Here is a 23379-nt window from a genome sequence, read left to right as displayed (position 1 = left end):
CTGTTCTAATGCTAGAGCTGCCAAAATCACGGACGGTATCAAAGGAATTCCCCACCTGAGTGAGCAGTCCAATCTCAGGCTTCTTCCTTCTGCTGCCTTCAGTGCTTCTTCTGGGTGCTTCCCTGCTTCTCTCTCCTTCGCCATCCTCAACGGGCAAATTAACCCATGCATTCTGCTGATGGGGTGGAGGTGGGGGTGGAAATCCCTCCTATAAAAGCAGAATTCTTGCTCCCATCTCACAAATACTAGGGCTGTATTGGAGTGCAATTACAGACACTGTTTATGGAAGGTGAAAGGTCTCTCTTACCTGTCGGTCAACACTGACGGGAGAAAGATTTTGTCCCGAAAGTACAGATGAACTCATTTCTCCAAAGCAGAAGTCATATTCCTCTAGACATGCTAGACTATTTACCTGAAGAAAGAAGCCCACCATAGAATCATGGAGTGTTAGAGTTGGAAGGGACCTTGCAGGTCATCTAGTCCAACCCCCTGCACTCTGCAGGAGTATACTGAAAGATAGCCCTACATACCTACAACATACCCGAATGATGGTCGTCCAGCCTCCGCTTGAAAACGTCCAGTGAAGGAGCATCCACCACCTCCCAAGGCAGACTATTCCACTGCTCAACCACTCTTACAGTTAGGAAGTTTCTCCTGATATTTAGCCGGTAACGACTCCCTTGTAATTTCCACCCATTAGATCTAGTCTTGCAATCCGGAGCAAGAGAGAATAGATCCGCTACATCTTCTAATTGACAGCCCTTCAAATACTTGAAGACTGCAATCATGTCCCCTCTAAGCCTTCTCTTTCCCAGGCTAAACATACCCAACTCTTTCAGCCTTTCCTCATAAGACTTGGATTCCAACCCTCTCACCATCCTGGTTGCCCTCTTCTGGACACACTCGAGCTTGTCAACATCCTTCCTAAAATGTGGTGCCCAAAACTGGACACAGTACTCCAGGTGAGGCCTGACCATAGCAGAATAGAGCGGAACTACCACCTCCCTTGATCTGGACTCCACAGCTGTGTGAGCTGCAACACAGAAGGGTTTATTACTTATAGATTTATTTCTTTAGAAAATTTCTATGCCCCCTCTCCAGGGCACCAGCAGGAGTCAGCTTACAAAATAAAACACTACATAAAAACATAAAACACCAGCATTAGAAACCCAGCCAGATCAACTATAATAATAAAAGAATGGGCGCGTTTGCTTGTCTGTCTGTGGCTGGCATTACTCATCAGAAAACGAAGCTAATAGTCTCAAAATCAACCAACAGTTTCAGTGTAATGGTGGGAGTTCCAGTACCAAAAATGAAGGGAACTGGAATAGAATAACTCCAGATGATCTCTCAGTTACTTGGCACAAAAGTGACAGTTCACTCGCCTAGAAGCCAGAAAAGTGGAGGCAACATGGGCAGGGAGGGTAGAGAATACCCCCTCCTTTACTTAACAACGTTGCTGAGATGTGCTTTGAAACCCACTCCTTTCTCTGTGACTCCATGTCCTTAATCAATGGCTGTGCTGGTAACCACTGGAAGTCTCTGGGGCATCTGTTCTTAAGAGTTCTGCAAAGATTGAAGTCTTCCTGAAAGCTGAAGCGAGGCCTCAACCACAGGTGCACAGACCGAGAAGTGGGCTGTTTGAATGGTTTGCAAAGGATATCAAAATGAAATGCCTAAGGTGTACACATTTTCCTACAGCTGCAATTGTGGTTAAATATGTCAATTGCTGACCAACCGACTTGTCATATCGGTAGAAGAGGCTAAACGTTTGCACGAGTATACACTCATAGTATAAGATGAGTGCACAAGGCTCTGTTAAAAGCTTTGGACCACACACTGCCGGAATTGCGAAAAAATAACTTCACTATGGGCAGAGTCGCTGTCGTATTAGCTGGCGACTTCCAACAAATACTTCCTGTTATTCCATCAGGAACGAAAGCTGATGAGCTACAGGCTTGCATCAAATCATCATACATTTGTTTGGTGGGAAATGCTGTCAAGTCGCAGCTGACTTATGGCGACCCTGCATGGGGTGTTCAAGGCAGGAGACCATCAGAGGTGGTAGGCCGTGGCCTGCCTCTGCGTAGCAGCCCTGCACTTCCTTGGGGGCCTCTCATCCAAGTCCTAACCAGAGCAGGCCCTGCTTAGCTTCCAAGATTTGGCTAGCCTCGGCCATCCAGGTCACGGTTTGTAGATTCAGGAGACCCCACACAAACTCTCCCCCTAAATTGTTTAGTTACTCGCACTTCCACCGCGGCTACGTTTGTATCCAAAAACGTTGCTTGAGGAAAAACAAAATGTATTGGAAATAGTTATCATTACAGGAGGAAAATAAGACCAAATGTCACTTTCTGTGTTAGCCTGTGGACTGCACAGGGACATACAGTCTGTATAAATAGTACTGCAAATACAGTAAGCTACAGGCGTGCTCCCTAGTTATATAATACAGCAACATCAAAGAAACCCAAAAGGAGAAACCATGGCCAGCAGATATAAACACTTCCCATAGATCTAAGTAGAATATAAACAACAGCATTTCATGTAAAATACGCTGTCTGACTCGGTGAGGATTTAAATCAGTGTGGGAAAGTTAGCAGCAAGGAGAGCTGGCAAACTTTCCTGGTGAGGGAAATGGCAGGGGTACACAAAAGAGATTATCTCAATGTCCAGGCTGATTCAGACTGTAATCCTAGTCCAATCGCATTGAACAATCATTGTCTTATGGTGCCTTACTGTATTAGAGTCATAGAGTTGGAAGGGACCTCCAGGGTCATCTAGTCCAACCCCCTGCACAATGGATAGCCCAGGCAAGCCCGATCTCATCAGATCTCAGAAGCTAAGCAAGGTCAACTCTGGCAAGTACTTGGATGGGAGACCTCCTTGGAATACCAGAGGCAGGAGGCAGGGGCAGGCTTTATTCAGCCACCTCTCTGAATATCTTCCATTGCCCCAGTAAGGGTCAGTTACCAGAGGTCTCCATTACTTCCTGGTGCACGCACACACACAAAAACACCAAAAACCCCACCCCACCCAGAAATTATCACTATGGACTGACCATATACACTTACACTAACGAGATGGTCATCTTCTACTTGATATTGCATGTAGGGTAAGATGTCTACATCCTCCTTGGCTACAAGTTCTGAAACGTTGAGGGTGTCAGCACCCTGGTCTTCATTCCCATCCTGAATAAAAAGTGCCACAGAATTACAGTACTGGAAATATGCCCGTTTAATATTCCAATATCAGATAAATGCAGTATGTATATGCACCAACTTATGATAATAAAGACTGGAATTCATTTGGGGGGGGGGGGAAATCCGGAGAAAAACATCTCTCTTTTCCCAATGGTAAAAACATGAAGATTCGGTATATTCTTGGTTGTACAAAGTAAGCGTGTTACCCTGTTTGTCTACACTATATTTCTTCTTAGCTTCAGTTCACACATTACTTGTAATAATGTGTCTCTTTGTGTGAAGAACTGGGCACGCTCCCTCACCATGCAGATGAGGTCATGTAGATCACGGACATTCCACACCAATGCCCGCGCGAAGTGCCTGAGGAAAGGAGAAATCATGCCAGCAGCCCTTTTACACAATGGCATGGAACAGCCAGCTAATTTGTTTATCATCTGCATGGCACAGGGGAAGAGGGAACACGGGCTCTTCTGCCACACAGAGGAGTGTTGTCCTTGGTAACAGATGTATATGTGTGTGTGTGCTAAGTGCCACCAAGTTGTTTCTGGTTGATGGTGACCCTATGAATTAATGACCTCCAAAACACCCTGTCGATAACAGCCTTGCTCAGGGTCTTGCGAATGGAGGACCATGGCTTCTTCGATCCATAGGTAAGCTGAGAAAAGGAACTAAATGGATGGGTTTTTTTGGAAACATAATAGGTGTGCCAAGAGCATGTACTGACACTTCAAGTTTATACCTCAGGAGTGTCTGCTTACCTTAGATTCAGAGTCAGTCACAGCCTGGAAAATTTATGATATACTCATTGAACTATGACACAGTAAGTCTCAGTCTAGTTAATTATCTGTACCATCTCATAGCACCCTGCTAACAGTCATGACACCTAAAGAAGTCATTCTATGGTGGAGTCACTGGGTTGTTTACACACAAATAAGTGGCTGACTGAAAACCAGGCCCGTAGCCTGCGTGGGGCCCACGGGGCCTGGCCGTCCCACTGGTTTTGTGGGCCCCCTCCCCTGCTCCCCCCTCCCCCCTCCCAAATCAGCGCTGCCGCTGCCGCCGCCTCCTTCTCTGCCGGAGGACAATGGAACTCTCTGCAGTCACCGCAGCCCGAGAGGGGAGGAGAGGCGAGGCGACCCCGGCAGCAACAGGCAGTGCCTCCGCTGCCCGCGCGCCTCCGAGACGCAACGTGGGCGGCCCTCCTCGCCACATGTGAGCCGGCTGTGCTGCTCCGCTCTCCAAGAGGCCCCAGAAAGGCCTCTCGGAGAGCGGAGCGGCACAGCCAAAGCACATGTTGTGAGGAGGGCCGCCTGCGTTGCGTCTCGGAGGCGCGCGGGCGGCTGAGGCGCTGCCTGTTGCTGCCGGGGTCGCCTCTCCTCTCCTCCCCTCTCAGGCTGCGGCGACTGCAGAGAGTTCCATCGTCCTCCAGCCGGTCAGCCCCCGCTTTCGGGCGGGTGGGGAGGCGGGCCCGCCGCCGGGGGTGGGTGGGAAGTGACAGGCGGGCCGCCGCCAAGGCAGGAAAGGCTGTGGCCGGAGCCAGGACCCTGACAGTCAGGGCCATAGAAGGGGGGGGGCATTACGCCACTCCCGGTGATGTGTGTGCGGCGCGCACACACACACACTCCGCCCCCCCCTTTCCCCAGGGCCCCTCCACTAGGAGGGCTTTAGCTATGGCCCTGCTGAAAACTGACCAAACCAGGTGACCATTTGTTTTCCAACAGGCAGAGCAGCCAAAGGAGTCCACATAATAGTATGTCATGCTTCAGACAACAAATAATCTATATGGTACAGAGGAAGAGGGTGCATTAAATAGTTATGGACGCAGCAAACATATCTAGTAAAACTGGAAAGGAGAAAAAATGAGTTTCCCACAAAAAAGGACAGTGTTGCCGATTCAATGGATCAGGCTTTTGGTTTGTAAAGCCCACCATGAATTAGGTCACTTCTCTGTTCTATGTAGCACTTTATACATTGGTGGCATACGTTTCAAGAAAGGCACCCATTCATATTAAATTCATAAAAGCAACAGGACTCTACCTCTGCAGTTAATTTTCCAGAATGCTTTTAAGTGACAGCTAGCATGCACAGGATGTTTTAATCAAACACACCTACCCTTTTCTCGATTGCCACAAAACTTGTAAACTGAGTCACGATGGAATTCTCCAGACTGAGTTTAATGATCAGGGATTTCAATTGTTGTTTCTTCATCTAAGTAGTGGAGAGAGAGAAAGAAATGGCATTTCAAAACACTATATACTCAGCTCAAATGATTATTTAAAACAGAAATACATTTCTGAAAATATGAAGACACTATGCTGCGTTCTAAGAACTTTAATCCAATGGGAAAACTGAGAACGTTTGGTTAAGAGAATGGAGATTGGTTCTAATGAATGATGTACCCTATATATTGAGCAATTCTTGAGAAAGAAGGCTGGAAACATCAACCGGGAAGTCGTCGGATTGCTTATCTGGGAGTAATGATTACTTGTCCTACAGTGGTGGGATTGTTGAATCCCCTCTTCTATAGCAGCAAGGTTTGAAATAAAATATTACCTTTGGATTACGTTTATACAGGAGCTAGCTATTTAGACAGGAGAATATTTGGACTGTTCCCTTCATATTTTTTTACTTTGATTATGTATTTGATTGCCTATATATGAATTTGAATGAATTTTGTAAATACCTATAAGGTGATTATACTTATTTAGTATTTTGCACACAATTTATATTTTTATTAAATAGAAGAAGAAGAGATTGGATTTATACCCCGCCCTTCACTCGGAGTATCACAGCAGTTTACACACTCCTTTCCCTTTCCCTCCCCACAACAGACACCCTGTGTGGGTGGGGCTGAGAGAGCTCTTTCCAGAACTGCTATTTCAAGAACAGCTCTGACAGAACTATGGCTTGCCCAAGGTCATCCAGCAGCTGCAAGGGGAGGAGTGGGGAATCAAACCCGGTTCTCCCAGATTAGAGTCCGCGCACTTAACCACTACACCATACTGGCTATTATTTCATATATTGTATGTTCATACACAGTGCTTTCTATTGTTCTGTACTTATTCCATCGTGGTCCCTGTTTTGTTGATGTTCACCTATGTAGAGGCATCTCTCTCTCTCTCTCTCTCTCTCTTTACACACACACACACACACACACACACACACACACACACTCTCTCTCTCTTTACACACACACACACACACACACACACACACACACACACACACACACTTAGATCCAGGTGGCAGCCGTTTTGGTCTGAAGCAACAGAACAAAGTTAGAGTCCAGTGGCACCTTTAATAAAACGTTTTGGCCTTAAAGGTGCCACTGGACTTTAACTTTGTTATGTATGTGAACTTGTTAACTTCCATTTCAACATATCTGAGGAAGTGTGCATGCACACGAAAGCTCATACGTTGAATAAAACTGTTGGTCTTAAAGGTGCCACTCGACTCAAACTTTGTTCTACCCTTAAACACTGTTCGGAGTCCATTCACGTCAAAGAGCTTAAAATAGGGTCACTTTCCTGTACTGTTAGGGAGCTTCTCAGAGAAAGTAAAAAGCCCACCAAATAATGTATTATTTATTTACTACATTTACATCCTGCCTCCCCCCCCCCCCCGTCTCAAAGTGGCATATGTTGTTCTCCCCTTGTCCATTTAATCCTGACAAGAGCCCTGCGAGGTGGATTAGGCTCAGAGTGTGTGGCTGGCCCAAGGTGACCTGGCAAGCTTCCGTGGAAGGGAGAGTGAGGATTCAAACCTGGGTTTTCCAGATCCCAGGCAGACACCCTAGCCACTACACTACACTGGCAAAACACATGGTGTCCTAATGCCCCTGAGCATTACAATGGGTAGAAAGCACAAAAGTGTTCCATAATCCTAGAGAGAGTGCCAAGTCTGCAAAAAAATGTTGTTTACAGATGAATCCTAATTTGGAAGTATGCCCCTCAAGTTAAAAGCAACATCTTTGTACAGAATGGGCAAAAAGGACAGCATTTTGGATTTTGACAGCAACACAGCATAGTGCATGAAAACACAGCAATGGGCAGGAAAAGAAGTCTACCAGAAGGATAGGGGGGGGGGGGCAGCTGGAGTTCTCCCAGGATTACAACTGGTTTCCAAGCTAGAGATCAGTTCCCTTGGAGAAAATAGCAACTGAACTCCCTGCTCTCCCCAAATTCTACCCACCCCAGGCCCTACGCTCAAATCTCCAGGAATTTCCCAAGCAACCCTCTTGAAAGAAGAGGGGATGAGCACTGGCTGCTTAGGGGAGAGAACGGGAATTGGTAACGAAGGAGAAAGGAAGGCAGAGCTGGTGGCAGGGAGAGAAGAAGGAAAGTGGTATTTCCCTTCTTTGTGAGTCCTCACAGGTCCCCTATTATATTACCAGATCGAAATGTAATCCATATAGGAGGACTGAGGTGTAACCCCTGGTTTAGGGGTTAGACTGCTGAACTAGGATCTGGGAGACCCAGGTTCAAATTCCCACTCTGCCATGAAACTTCTTAGGTGAGATTAGGCCAGACACTCTGTATCAGCTTGACCTACCTCAAAGGAGGAGGAGAAGGAAAAGAAGAAAGTTTTAGAACAAATAATCAAACAGACAGTCCTTGAGCATTTAGAAAGGATGGCTGTGATTACTAAGAGCCAGCATGGGTTTCTCAAGAACAAGTGATGTCAGACTAACCCTATCTCTTTTTTTGAGAAAGTTACTATCTTGCTGGATCAGGTGAATGCCATAGACATAGTTTATCTTGATCTCAGTAAGGCTTTTGACAAGGTTCCACATAATATTCTTGTTGGCAAATTGGTAAAATGTGGTTTGGACCCTATTACTGTTAGGTAGATCTGTAACTTGTTAACAGATCACACCCAAAGAGTGCTTGTGAATGGTTCCTCATCCTCTTGGAGGGGAGTGACAAGTGGAGTGCCTCAAGGATCTGTCCTGGGAACTGTTTTGTTCACTATCTTTATAAATAATTTGGATGAAGGAATAGAGGTTGCATCAGTATTTAGTTCCTGTAGTCCTTTGTTACATGCCCAGGGAAATGCTGATCACCACTTTGGGGTCAGGAAGCAATTTTTCTCCAGGCCGGTTTGGCTGGAGATCCTGGAGGTTTTTTGTCATCTTCTGGGCATGAAACAGTGGCCACGGGGTGTGTGTGTGTATTTGTGAATCTCCTGCATTGTGCAGGGGGATGACCCTGGGGGCCCCTACCAACTCTATGATTCGAAGAGGAAAAGGAGGAGTAGGAGTTGGATTTATACCCCACCCTTCACTCAGAGCCTCAGAGCTGCCTACAATCTCCTTCCCTTCCTCTCCCCACAACAGACACCCTGTGAGGTAGGTGGGGCTGAGAGAGCTCTGAGAGAACTGCACTTAAGAGAACTGCGACTGCCCCAAGGTCACCCAGCTGGCTGCATGTCGAGGAGTGGGGAATCAAACCTGGTTCTCCCAGATTAGAGTCCACCGCTCTTAACCACTACACCAAACTGTATAAAATGAAGATGGTGAGAACTCCTTGGAGGGAGGTTGAGAAAATGTAGTGAACAACAACAATAAAGAAATTCTCTCTCAAAAGCAAAAATGCACTGATGTTATTAATGTCTTAATAAACTGGAGTGCTAACATATGCATTAAGGCTGGAATGCTTGTAGTGCAATCCTGAACAGTGTTGTAGCCTTCTAAGTCCACAGCAGTCTGCACCATTAATCAGTTAAACACTTTTCGTTGATTGAAAAGGTGCTCAACTAATTAGAGATTTTTTAAAAAGTTAATTATGTTTAATAAAAGCACTTCCAAAAAGTGCATGTGCCAGCTTTGCATCAGTGTGCTTCCTATTTTCTCATAGAAGTGGAAATGAACCCACCGAGATGATGCTTCCTGAGATGCAGTCATGCATCATATCAGAAGGAAGAGAATGGGTTTTATTCAGAATTGCAGTTTTATCAATTTGCAGATTAATTCTGACTTAACTGATTAACCAGTTACATCTCATTTAATCATAATATTTATGTTATTTTAACACACACACACATATATTCATATTCAATTATCCATGTAATCAAAATATTATTTATAAGCATAGCTGATATGTGATAACTTCAGCTAAGAATGTATGCTCTAATGAGATATTAGTGACTTGCTGTCTCTCTGCTTAGCCAGAAAGGCTGCATTCCAGAGCAGTAGATCTATCCCTGGGCTGCAAATCAATCTTTGGTTGTCTGAGAGAGGAGTGTTTGTCTCAAAACATAACAAAGCAATTGAATGAATGGGCAATTAAGTTTTGAGAAACAGGCCTTCATCTCTAACCTCACATACCAATGTTATGTGGGTGGGGGGATAAAATATACCGTTTTTGGGTGCTAGCAAAGTTGTCAGGGAGAAAAGTTATGGTGAAGACCTGGATTTTCCAAAGAGCTCCCTTCCTTTATTTGTTTGAATCACTATAAATGGCACCCCTTGAAAATCTTTATCCGGAGATTTAGTTGGAAAGTGCCTGCATGCCTGAGTTTATTTGATGCATACTAATCTTTGTTTCATCTGATTTACTTTATTTATAACCCGTCTTTCTCACTGAGACTCATGACAGATTATACAGGACACATGTGGATTCCATGTACTGGATTCTTTCATTCTTCAGGCCGGTAAATTGAGCGTTAATTGCCTGCGTAAAGTCAAAAGATTAATCAAACTTCCATGTGACTTTTAAATAGACAAATTCAACCCTCTGGCAGAACTGAATCATGACAAGGCGATGACCCAATTAGGACTGCAGTCCAACTTTATGGATCATGTTTTCCATTTTTCTTGTTAACTTACTTCATGTTCTGTTTTGTTCTCATGAAGAACCCCTTGTTCATAATCCCTAATGAGGGCTCTTGCTGTAAGTTTGTGGAGCATCTATATAAACAGAAGAAAAGGGACAAAGTAAACATCATCACATGTATCTAAGATTTTATTTACTGGCTCTTCTGACAGCATAAGGCAGATATCAAGAGCTCTGGTTTCAAAAAGGTGGTCTTTGTTATGGTCTAGCACACTTATTATCACTTTGACAGATTATGGTGGGGCCAGAATTTCATTCCCCCCTAAACATTCCTCAGTACAAGTTTCCATCACATATCTGTCTAAGTCTGCCTTGACCAATGAAAGTTCATATTGAAATTAATGTTGCTAGTCTTTAAGGTACCTCTAGGCTTTTGTTCTGTTTTGCTACAAAAGACTAACTTTGCAATCAGTGCTCCCATGCTTCTTTGCGCTGCAGGATCCCGGTGAGCGGAGCCTGGAGATGTCTCCACTACTGGGTCAACAAAGGAAGCCGTATCTCTCTGCTTGCATGCATGCACTGCCTTTCCAGATCCTGTGATCCCACTGAAGGCCTCACACCCCTGCAGCAAGACAGTAGGGAACTCTACAGCCCCGGCCTACTCACAGTTCCTGTTCTCTTCTGCAGTTCAGTTGTAGATACCATTGTCTGCAATTCTTGGTTATCTATCAGTGCTTTTAAAGTGGCCTGAAAGAAAGAGCGAAGAAGGTGTTGCCCTTATTTTAACCTCTCCTCACCTTCTTCTATGCTATTATGGTGCCTTTGCCAGGCTCTCCTCCAACCAAAGCATCAATGAGCTCTCTCTCTCTCACACACACACACAAACACACACACACTCTTCCAGCCTCTCATAATGCAACAGAACACATGATTTCACTTACAGGTTAAGCATGGTGGTATAAATATAATAATTATCATATATTTTTATCCTGCCCTTCCTCCGAAGAACTCAGGGTAGTTTATATGGGGTCCCCCTCCAATTTTAACATCAGAACCACCCCAAGAGTGAGATTTGGCTGAAATATAATGATTGGCTCAAGGTTACCCAATGAACTTCAAGCAATTATCTCCATCAAAGGCTTCAGTCACATCACTACTGCAAATACCAGCACGGTGCCTCCCAGGCAAGATGCACAGGGCTAGTTCTTAATCCCAGTTGATCTCCACTGAGCCCCACCCTCCATCTTCAATTGGTCTCTCAAGAAGTTAAAGGCCAGGGCCAAGGTAGGGAAGCAGAGTGGGAGCAAAGCAGCAGCTGCAGCTCTGAACACTAAGTCCTGAGTGTCCCTCCAAAGCAGCCAAATCCCAATTTAGTTCAGGTCTTTTGGTCTTGTCCATACAGTCAAATCCATTCATTCAGGCAGGGATGGAAATCTTGGTTTTGGACCGGGAACTGTGCTAGCCATACCCCTGTTTCTCCAGCGCTATTACACACTGTAGGAGATTCAATCATGGGTTGAGCCAACAACTCAGCTCCCTAGGCAAGTCTGCCCAAAGAGTGATTGACACTCAGATAAATTCCACAAAATGCAGTTTTTGTGGCAAAAGGCCCAGGAGAAGGACCAGCGGATCTACAGCTCTCTTGGTGGATCTTTCCTGCAAACTCTGTGTATCATTTTCTTTCTCTATGAAATTTAACATGCACACAACTCCATGGGACCTACATAATTTTTTATTATGCACCAAAAATTACATCATTCCTGGTCATATAGGAGGCCTTCAGATCAATCACAACCCTCTTTCTCACTGGGGATGGAACAGATTTCTTTACATTTCTTCTTACCTGAGTACACTGGGAGATAAATCCATAGACCAGAAGGTACTCATTAATAAACAAAGATTGTATCTGAGCAGGAGCATATGTTGGCTCAGGTGCATTTGTGTCAAATTGCTGCCATTTAATTGAAACAGCACTGCATCCCCGAGAATGCATTCGAGAGATCTGACAACCTATCTGGATGCATAGATGGAAAAAAGGTAATTAATGCTTGTTCCACTTTGCACTTACTTTTTACAGAGCAGAAAACAGAATTATACAATTACACACACTCTTATACAAATTCTTCTTTGTACAAGTCTTCACTGGGTAGTTTTTACAACTGCCCATTTTCTTAGTTGGGTTTTATAATCACTTGAATATGAGCAGTCCAATTCCAATTAATTCAAGGGAAATAGTACTAAATTGTACTTGCCTTTCTCTCCCAGTTATACTTTGTTTTCGCGTCAAAATATTCAAAGGTTCCAGCTCCATATTGGGACAAAGATCTCAGCATGTGACGATTTGCTGCGTAGCTAATATAAACATATAAAAAGCTTTAAATATATGTCTAAGTACACTTTTTTTAAAGTTGTAGCTTAAAAAAAAACTATCACAGAGAAGCAACCTGAGCAAACCCAATGTCGTATTTTTCCTAGCGTGCCTTGGACATACTTCTGTTGGACCTAGGGTTGCCAGCTCCAGGTAGAGAAACTCCTGGAGATTTGGGGTTGAAGCCTGGGGAGGATAGAGACCTCAGTGGGGTGCAATGCCATACAGCCCCCCCCCAAAGCATCCATTTTCTCCAGGTGAACTGATCTCTGTAGCCTGGAGATGAGCTGTAATGCTAGGAGATCCCCAGATCCCACCTGGAGGCTGGTATCCTTAGCTGGACCCTGGACTCTAAGTGTTAAGTCTGTTCTCATAATATTCAGTGGAAACTGGCCAAGGCTGGCCAAAATATGGTGGCGCACTCCAAATGATGTACACCCACACTGATGCACACACACTCAGCCACTTTCAACTGGATCCTCCCCAATGTGGGTGAAGCCCACAAATCCATAACCCCATATGGTTGTATTTTGCAAAGAGAAAATAAAAGGGCTGCACCAGTCACTAAGAGATAAAAAATGAGGCCAAGGCTGATGGTGCAAAATAAAGTAAAAATATATTTTATTACTCAAGGTAAAATCCCCTATGTGTTCTACCAACAGGCCTTTTCAAGGGTATCTATTAGTCTTGCAGTAAAAATAGTAAAAGATCAGTATTTATTATTTATTAAATTGGATTTACTAGGCCACCCTTCCCTGCAAGCAGGGCTCAGGGAGGCGTACAACAAAAACAAATACAATAAATACTTTAATTTAAAACCAATGTTAAAAATTCCTAAAACATATCAACAGGTAAAACAGTACACTTTCCAAGATGGCGGAAGAAAAGATTCCAGCTTTCACAGGCCTCTTGGAGGGAGGGGTTAAGGAAGGTGGGGGTGTATGTATAAGAGTGGCAGATTTCATACTGCCCCGTTGCTGGCCTCAACCAAATGCCTGGCGGAACATCTCTGCCTTGCATGCCCTGTGGAAAGGTAATAACTCCCACAGGGCGCAGATGTTCTCTGGCAGAGAGTCCCACCAGGCAGGGGCCAGGGTCCAAAAAGCCAGGGACCACAAGGAGGTTCTTATTCCCTGAGCGTAATGCTCTTCCAGGGGCATACTGACAGAGGCGGTCCCAAAGGTATGTGGGTCCCTGACTGCTAAGATCAGTAGTGCTCTTTTTGAAGATACACTTCAAGACCATACTATACACTACAATGCTATAGCACCAAAACACTGTAATACTATAGCACCAGTAAAAACCGTTAGAAGTGAACGACTGCACAGTCTCTTAGCCTCAGACTTCAGATAAGGTATATAAAAGTCAGAGAGAGAGAGGCCAGGACACTGACTATCCTTTCCTTTATTCTCTGATGCTATCCCTTTGATGTGTAGATTGCTACTCTCAGGGAGTCTTCCTTCCTTCCAGTTTTGACACTTTCCACACTATGCTAGTCTTCTCCATCTTGGTACCATGATGGCAGGACATGCTTCCTGCATCTCTATCCATCCTAGCTAGTTAGACTAGATTAGAAACCTGTCTCTACCCTATCTTGTCTAGAATGGAGTTCCTTACAATAAAGGACTCATATTAGTTTACAAAGATAAAAAGGCTCAGTGTGTAACTTTGTTTCTTGCCAGCACTCAGAACCCAGATGGGCTCTGCTGCGTTATGTGCCTTGAGCACTCTGCTAACCAAATAATCCATCAAAAACAGGCTATTTCCAACCAGCCTCCTGCTTAGCTAAGCATGCAGCACACCACCAAACGAGAGAGCCATAACCAGCGAGTCCACAGAGCCCCCCGCCCCAGCCCTCCTCCAGTGGCGGCAGGCACCAGGAAGCAAGGGAAGGTTTTAAAAGAGACATATGTCTATTTAAATCCCTTCCCTTCTCTTCAGGGAGCGTGCCACTGCTGTGATATCTTCTCTCCCTGGGTCATGCTGCAGTGGCGGCACGCAGCCCAAAGAGAAGGGAAGGGATTTAAAGAGACATATGTCTCTTTTAAAACCTTCCCTTGCTTCCTGGCACCTGCTGCAGCAAGCAAGCAGGCCAGGGATCAGACGGTCAGCCAGTTGCTCCACTCTCTAGTCCTAGTCTGTTCCGATGCTGCAAGTTCACTCCTCAGGGAAGAGAAGAAAAAGAAGAAGAGAAGAGATTGGATTTATATCCCGCCCTTCACTTGGAGTCTCAGAGCGGCTTACAAACTCCTTTCCCTTCCCTTCCCCACAACAGACACCCTGTGAGGTGGGTGGGGCTGAGAGGACTCTGACACAAACTGCTCTTTTTCAAGGACAGCTGTGCCAGAGCTTGTGACTCACCCAAGGTCACATCAGCAGGTGCAAGTGGAGGAGTGGGGAATCAAACCCAGTTCTCCCAGATTAGAGTCCGCACGCTTAACCACTACACCAAACTGGGAGAGTACGGTTATGAATGGTGGGGTGAATTTCACGGGTGTCAGGGGGATAGAGCTACGGTAGGCAGGCTACTGTTAGCTGCTAACCCCAATAGTTGTGCTTTTTGCACACACACCCCGGTTGCTTTGGTTTAAACCCCCTGAAAAATGTAAAAGCTCACCCCCCCAAATAATCCTAGCTACGGGACTGCCAAAGAACCAAATTAATCTATTTCAGCAAGGACTCTCGGGATATGGAACAATCTCACCTTCCAGATTTTTCTGAATGCCATGAGATTTAGGGAGGAAAAAAAATCAACACCCTCTTGGAAAACTATTCCACAATAAAGGGGCTGCCGCTGAAATCCCCTCGATTGGGCCACAGTATTCCACACCATGTGGCAAGAGGAGGCCCTGCTGAGTAGAATACAGGGACTGCACAAGTTCCCATCAGGAAGAAGAAGAGGAGATTGGATTTATACCCCGCCCTTCACTATCCAAAGGTGTCTCAGAGCGGCTTACAAGCTCCTTTCCCTTCCCCTCCCCACAACAGACACCCTTGTGAGGTAGGTGGGGCTGAGAGAGCTCTGACAGAAACTGCTCTTTTTCCAGAACAGCTCTTATCAGAGCTACGGCTTGCCCAAGGTCATCCAGCCAGGTGCAACTGGAGGAGTGGGGAATCAAACCCGGTTCTCCCAGATTAGAGTCCGCGCACTTAACCACTACACCAAAGTGGCTCTCGGAGAGATGACCCTTCACGCACACAGGGCTCAGGCCATGAAAGGCTTTAAAGGTTAAAACTGGCACTTTGAACAGAACCCAGAAACAAACAGGCAACAAACCTAAAGCTTTTAGCACAGAAATTATGAGAGCATGTAAATTCATACCACTCAAAAGCTAAGCAATTGCATTTTGAATGAGATGGCTGCCAGACAGGTTTCAATGGCAGCTCCACATGCAGTGGGCTTCCAATAACCTAGTCTAGATGGTTATCACAGCATGGATCAGCAATACCTCCCTGTTTATTCTCACCACCATGGCCCCGCCCTCCCTGGTTTCAAACGCCAGGCTGTAAGGTTCTTGGAATGGGAAGCCTAGTATCTTCTTGCAGTCTGAAGTGCCATGCCACTTTGATGGCACCACAGAATGCATCCGTGTTATTCACTGCGCCGTGCAGTTTCTTGTGAACGCAGTACAAATGATCATCTGATAAGCACTTGCCCAACTCCACACGTGAATATCCTGGTGTGCCGGGCGTTTTCCTTCACAGTCTGCAAGGTCATGGCTTCGTTCTGAATATGTCCATCAGATATTAGAAGAATGCTGCGTTTGCCTTTAGAAGGATATAGCAGACTCAGGTAATGCAATGCCTTCCATAAGTCAGAGTTTCCCATTGAAGGGGTAGCAGACTAGGAAAAAAAGGAGGAGTGATAACAATAAAGGGGTATTTTTAAATGGTTAAAATTATAAGAGGGTTGCCAGCAGAGGATGGGGGGAAGGGTTGCCAGATCAAGGCTGGGAAACTCCTGGAGATTTGGGGATGGAGCCTGGGGAGAACAGGGACCTCAGTGGGGTACAGTGCCACAGAGTCCACCCTCTAAAGCATCCTTTTTCTCCAGAGGAACTGGTCTGTGTAATCTGGAGATGAACTGTAATGCCAGGGGATCACCAGGTCCCACCTGGAGGCTGGCATCCCTATCTAGTACAATTATCTGGCTTTTGATCTGCTGGTTATGAAGCCTGAGTACTGCTTGAGCAAGGCCTTGTTCATCTAGTTGCCACTTAATCACATGGCATCATACCCTACAGACCGTGAATATAGGCTCAGCTAACCGCCCGATGGTCAGCCTCCTCAAGCTAAGATGACTGTAACATACTCTACACAGATCTGTCTTGGAAGCTGATTTGGAAATGCCATTTAGTTCTGAATGTCACAGTAAAGTAGCAAGGTGGTGCTGCAGGGAATGTACCTTGCCCATGCTTAAACAGCTCCCCTGTCTTTCCATTTGTCTCTAGGACCAATTAAAAGGGTTGGCTCTTATTTTGAAAGCTTCATATAGCTTGAGAATGTCAAAGACAATAGGGAACCCTTTGTGTACAAGTATAGCCACAAATAACACCCACCAAGGGAAGATCATCCACAATTCACAACAATATATGCTCAAAACTGTATATTACATTCATTGAAGTACAAAAACGGGTTAGTGGTCATAGCCCAATAGAATGTATAGTCACGTATCCAAAAGACTGCTCATAACCATTAGGTATATTTTACAAAAAGGGCTTCCGGTCTGGCTCCCGCGAAAGGCAGACGCATCCTCGGGTCGCTCCCGAGGGCGCCTTGCCCGCCCGCGGTGGAGGAGGGAATCCGCGCAAGCGGAGACCCGAACGAGCCCCTCAGATGAGAGGAGCTCGGATCCGGGGCGCTTTAGGGCGTTCCAGGGGGGAGTCTCTCTTTCGGTCGAGAGATCGGAGATTGAGACTCTCGCCATGCCCTGCCCCTTTGGACCTTGCTGCGTGAGCGACCCCGTTCTACGGGGTTTAGCGGAACCACCGGGCGTCACCGAGTGATGAAGCGGGGGAAAAAATGGAAAATAAAAGACTGGCGTAACTGTGAGTTGTCAAAATACAGAGAAAATGAACTAAGAACGTTTCCCCCCCCCTTCAGCGGAAAATGAGGAGGTTAATCCTCTATAAGCGAGAAAGAAAAAAAAGAAAAGAGGGGGGGAATGGACTGAGCGAATAGTGATGTTTTCCTTTGATGTACTTGAAAATAAGCAAGAGGTTTTGTTTCCCTGGAGCGCATTTTAAAAACTTTACTAAAAATAAAAAAACAAGATGTCGGAGCTGGGTAAAGACAAGCGGGGGAGAAGGGAGGGACTTCCGTCTGGGCGTTTGTGTCAACGTGAGTGCCGGCTGTTTAATATTTGGACTGTGTATGGCTATGAATCCAACGGGGATTGTGAAGGAAAAGAAAAGCTTGAATTGTGACAGCGAAAAGTGCCTCATGAGCGCTTATAAAAGTCAACAATTGAAGAGGAGAATCCAGCGAAGGGATTGGGAGCGGATAAAAGCGAAATTGAAATTAATACCATTCTCAAAGCTGGAGATCTCCGGGCATGGCATGAAAGGAAGACAGCTTACAGCACAGGAACTGAAAGAGTTAACAGCGACCCGAAGGAGGAGGGGAAGAAGCCGGAGGCAAGAGAAAAACAGAGGAAGCCCCTCCCGTCACTGAGAGGGGAAAAGTAACCAGCGCGTTAAAGAAGCGGTTCTGAATGTGCCTTGAAGAGACTTTTTAACAGAAATTCAAAGGAACATTACTAACAAATTAACATAGAAAGTAACTGTAATGGAAAAAAGATGTTTGACAACACGCAGAAGAAGCCTTTGATGATTGGACATTACTAACAGTTTAATCTAACAGTTAATACATCACTCAGCTTTCTCTTTCTCCCACTATATACCCTCCTTATCTTTCTTTTTAAGCGAAACTCCTCCCCTTTTTAGGGGAGTCAATAAAATCTTTATTAAAAAAAAGGTATATTTTACAAAAAGAATGTGTTCAAAACCAACAGTAGGCTCCTCTGTAATTCCATACATAAATAGTGTCCATAGACCTCCAAGCAGAAAGTAGCTGCGGCAGAAGACGTCCACTGTGGAAAGAATAACAGCCGTACGTCTCTCCCAGGTATAAATCAAGGCATTTCAATGATCTTCAGCAGAGGTTGGTAAAACGGAACCCGATTTCCAAAATAACATAGGCACAACTCAGCTGTGTTATTTTGGAAATTGGGTTCCATTTTACCAACTGCTGTTGAAAAACATTGAAATGCCTTGATTTATATGTGGGAGAGACGTACATCTGTTATTCTTTTCACAGTGGGCGTCTTCTACTGCAGTTACTTTCTGCTTGGAGGTCTATGGACACTATTTATGTATGGAATTACAGAGGAGCCTACTGTTGGTTTTGAACACATTCTTTTTGTAAAATATACCAAATTGTTATGAGCAGTCTTTTGGATATGTGCCTATACATTCTATTGGGTTATACAGCTTGGGAGCAGAGTACATAAAATATGAACTTCTCTTATATGAATCTGTTCAGCCTTTATGTTCCCCCCCCCTGCTCTGGCATTCCCTCAGTGACCACCCTTTACTACCCAAAGGAGTCTCAGAGCGGCTTACAAACTCCTTTGCCTTCCCCTCCCCACAACAGACACCCTGTGAGGTAGGTGGGGCTGAGAGAGCTCTGACAGAAACTGCTCTTTTTCAAGAACAGCTCTTATCAGAACTATGGCTTGCCCAAGGTCATCCAGCCAGGTGCAAGTGGAGGAGTGGGTAATCAACCCCGGTTCTCCCAGATTAGAGTCCACGCACTTAACCACTAGACCCAACTGGCTCTATCATCAGAGGCTAGTGCACTGTTACCACCAGAGGGAAGGTAAGTACACTTTCCTGGGAGTAAGCCCCACTGAATAAAATGGGCCTTGCTTCATAGCAGACCTGGTTAGGATTGCTCCCTAAATTACCTAACAGCAAGTGTCTGAATTTGCTTGTTTCTTCTTTCCTTGCTATCGCTGTTTCCTTTTGTGTGGTGATTTGATCTGGAAAAGGGCTATATGACCAAGTAGGGATAGGAGCTCCAGTTATGTGATGGGTAGTGCTTTTCTGAACAAAAAAAGAGCCAGTTTGGTGTAGTGATTAAGTGCGTGGACTCTAATCTGGGAGAATTGGATTTGATTCCCCACTCCTCTACTTGCAGCTGCGGGATGACCTTGGACAAGCCATAGTTCTGTCAGAGCTGTTCTCTCAAGGGCAGTTATCAAAAGAGCTCTCTCAGCCCTGCCTACCTCAGGGTGTCCATTGTGGGGAGGGGAAGGGAAAAAAGTTTGTAAGCCGCTCAGACTCCAAGTGAAGGGTGGGGTATAAATCCAATCTCCTCCTTCTTCTTCATTGTGTAGGGGATGCAACAAACAGAATAGAACAGTATTAAAGTTACTTACTGAAACAAACTCCTTCAGAGCAGTGACATCCACTTTGTACTTTCCAGGACTGAAGGGAAAATGTACAAAATCTATACAACAAAAAACAGTACTTTTGAAAATACCTTCTGCCTCTCCAAAGAATGACAATACTAGAATCTGACTGACTGAATCATTAGGGCTGCATGGTTGAATCACTGGATTAATCAACCAGGGTTGGATCCTATGACTCCTTTCCATTAAAACACCCATAAAATGGCTTTCTCCTCTAATAAGGAGTGGCAGATGTTATTAATTCTTAATTTGTAATTCATTTTATGCTCCCCCCCCCCCATCCTCCCAAAAGTCATTCCCAGTGAAGTTTTGGTACGGAGTTTATTTAATTGCAGAAAGGCCATTAAAAATGGAAAGCCCTGACCAGGGAATATCTTTTCCCCCTCACACTTTCAGTACAGTTACCATTTAATATCTATGCTCTCTCCTCTACCTTCAGACTGCAATTTCCCTGAGGCGAGGGCTGCTGAGAGACAGGTGTTAGGGAAAACCACAGCACTGGCCACCCAGGGGCTCAGGGAGCTGCACAAGTCATCTGATTTATGTTCTTATGAGGTTTGGGTTGGATTGGGGTGGTTCTGGGAGCACAAGGCCACTCTTAGCCTGCAGGGCAGGGGCCTGTCTTTTTTTCTTTATTTATTTTTTCAGCTTATGCTGCAAGGCATGTACATTAATGGTGGTACTGTGATCATTACTAAATCACTGATATACTCATTAACATAGATTAAAGGTAGAAAGGGTGCTTACAGGGCGGCCCTTGAGCAGAGACAGCAAAATCTCTCTATCCCCAACCCCGGCATGACATGGCCTATCTTGACCCTGTATTTGGTTGAGGATGAAGCCCTTAACACTTTTACAGCATGCTCTGAGAAAGTCAGTCAAGGAAACAAAAACACCAGTGTCCTGCTTATTCATCACCAGATTAACCTTGAACTTTAGGAATGAGCTGATCCCCCCTCCCCGCCCCTGGGGAACCAGTCCAGTGAACGGACCCCATGGAAATATGTTAAAGACAAACATAATAGGGAGAAAAATGAGTAGCACCACAAAAAATTGGGAGAACTTCTTACTTGTACCAAATTTTATAACACTTAGCCGTGGTAGAAAATGGCATGACTCCAGAGCATGCAACGCAATCTGCTTGGCTTGCCGCATTTCTGAACCTGCCATGGAATTGGAGCAGTCCAGGCAGATGATTGTTTCTCCACAGGGGCTTGAAGGTTCGTACGGTACAGCAAACTGTGGCTGAAATACTAGCATGCATGCCTAAAGGAAGAAGATTGAAAAACAGTGATGAAGTAGACATTACTAGATTATGCAGAAGCTGCTAGAGAAACTGAGTAGATGGGCACAACGAGGGAGAATGACAGCAGCAGAAGTCAATGATTTCAGGCACTTGTCAAAGTTCAGAGACCACACATGCTAATAGCACCAACATTTCCAACACATGAAAAATTGTATGTGCTGCTTTATGTTGAGAGTGCCTTAGAGTTAGGGTTGCCAGGTCTCCTCGGCTAGCTGGCAGGGGGATTTGGGGGGCGTTCCGGGAGTGGGCGGGGACATTGTGCAGCAACGCTCTGCATTTTGGACAAAACTCTGTTTTTTGGCCTAAAACCACAGAGTTTTGCCCAAAAAGCAGAGCATCGCTGCATAATGTCCCTATTTGGGAGGTGGGGCTTCCCCGCCATCCAGGTAGCCAGCGGCCAGCAGAAGCCCAAAAAATCAGGGGAACCCCCACTTGGACCAGGGGTCTGGCAACCCTACGTAGAACCCTCATCACTTGAAGAGGTGGATTCACTAGGAGAACAAGGTGGGTGTTGGCCCTATTCCCTACATATAAGGGGACCCCTGTCCTCACATACAAAGGGACCCATTTTGTCCCAGGGCTCCCCAAATGTGGAGCTGGCAATGGGGAAGAGCAAGTGGGTGGGAAAGGCAACAGAAGCTAAACTAGGGTACCCAAGATGAGGTTAACTGACTGCCGTTTCTTTCACTCACTGCCCTCATATTCTTTTGTAACATCCTCTGCGGTTTACCCAATCAAGCCATTTGGGTTTCTGTCACTGAATCAAGGTGCAGTTCAGACGACGTTACGACATTTTTATTTCAAGAGAGAAGACACAAGTGCATGCTTAACTCCCAGGAAAATCAGCGCAACCCAAACAGGTTTAGCTGTGGCTGGAATGAACTGATCTGTCACCTGATCAGTTGTAATCCCAGGAGTTCTCCAGCCACTACCTGGAGGCTGGCAACCCTATAGTTTTATTCCTCTGTGTCCTTGGAACCGCAGAAGTTATTTATCAACTTATAGACTATGACTAAAGAGTTGTTTTGATACTCACTTGTTAGTTTATCAGTGGCAGACTTACCTCAGTCTCTTTGTCTGGATGCTTCTCTACCCACATTCTGGGCAAATGGACATCGCCAATCCCAATTCCCAGTGCAAACCCAGCAACACCCAAGGAACTGTCCTCCACAGTATGGATCACGGCTTTACAGTCTGTTTTCTGAATTGGTGTGTGAGGGAAGCGGGTGTTTGTTAGTGTCAGTGGGAAAACCCAACTTATTTTCACCTGAATTTGAAATGAGCCGCTGAGCTAGCACAAGAAAAACAGGTTGCTTACCAGTAACTGGTGATCTTCGAGTGGTCATCTGTGCATTCACACCAATGGGATCTAGTGCGCCTGCGCTGGATCTGCAGATCCAGCACAGGCACACTAGATCCCATTGGTGTGAAGAACAGAGACCACAAAGAAGATCATACAGGATCAGCTACAGGAGTATTGGCATTGACACAGCTGTTGTAGGCAATCCTTTTAGTTAAGTAAGAATGGCTGGAACCTGATGATTGTGCAGGTACATTACAGAAGAGTGGTTTTTGTGGTGAAGTTGAGCAGGAGACAAAGGCTTGGGCCCTTCAGCTAAGTTGGATTCTATGACTCTCTTCCACTAAGTCTTCTTCAAAAGAGAATGACTTACTTCAACACAGAATGACTTTTTGTGATGGATTCAGATGGGGTAGCCGTGTTGGTCTGAAATGAAGTAGCAGAACAAAGTTTGAGTCCAGTAGCACCTTTAAGACCAAGGCTTCCTCCAATGAAGAAAAGTTTGCTGAAGGAAGTCTTGGTTGAAGCGGAGTCACAGGATCCAGCTCACTGGTGAAGAGAGTCACAGGATCCAACCCAAAGTATTTTTGTGACCGTGCAACACCATATAGTGCTTTTCAATTAAATATACTGTTAACATTATTGCTTGCCACTCTGACGATTTGAAGGGGAAAGATAGAAATTAATGAAAATGAATACGGTTAAAATCTCAAACTGGAACCATTTATTTAACAATTCCTTTGCCAGGTCCTTTGAAAATTTCCTTTTAAAATTCTCTAATTACCACTGCCTTGCCCCCCCCCCAGCCCAAAAAACAGACACCAGGAGGGTTTACATACCTTTATTTTAAGTTTATGTGTCCAGCTGTCAATGTAATCAATCTTAAAGGGCATTTCAACAGACATCTCCAAAGAGAACCCACTGTCATTAGATAAAGAGAAACCATATGTACTCAACA

The 23379-nt window shown here is 45.2% G+C and overlaps 1 protein-coding gene across 1 annotated transcript in view; it reads right to left on the bottom strand.

Moving 5' to 3' along the window:
* PARP4 (poly(ADP-ribose) polymerase family member 4) overlaps positions 1-23379 on the bottom strand; it is a 64203-nt gene that overhangs the window by 11412 nt on the left and 29412 nt on the right. The window contains exons 19-31 of the mRNA XM_015429497.1: positions 23261-23342; positions 22185-22322; positions 20886-21081; positions 19783-19853; positions 15998-16185; positions 12226-12325; positions 11817-11987; positions 10640-10720; positions 10027-10107; positions 5313-5408; positions 3072-3188; positions 308-412; positions 56-208 (exon numbers count right to left, since the gene is read on the bottom strand). Of these exons, the coding sequence (XP_015284983.1) occupies positions 56-208; positions 308-412; positions 3072-3188; positions 5313-5408; positions 10027-10107; positions 10640-10720; positions 11817-11987; positions 12226-12325; positions 15998-16185; positions 19783-19853; positions 20886-21081; positions 22185-22322; positions 23261-23342 (1579 nt within the window). The remainder of the gene's footprint in view (positions 1-55; positions 209-307; positions 413-3071; positions 3189-5312; positions 5409-10026; positions 10108-10639; positions 10721-11816; positions 11988-12225; positions 12326-15997; positions 16186-19782; positions 19854-20885; positions 21082-22184; positions 22323-23260; positions 23343-23379) is intronic.

This window comes from Gekko japonicus, unplaced genomic scaffold (assembly GCF_001447785.1).
Source record: "Gekko japonicus isolate JY-2015 unplaced genomic scaffold, Gekko_japonicus_V1.1 scaffold237, whole genome shotgun sequence".
Classification (NCBI taxonomy): Eukaryota; Metazoa; Chordata; class Lepidosauria; order Squamata; family Gekkonidae; genus Gekko; species Gekko japonicus.
This window is presented reverse-complemented; position numbering and strand designations above follow the sequence as displayed.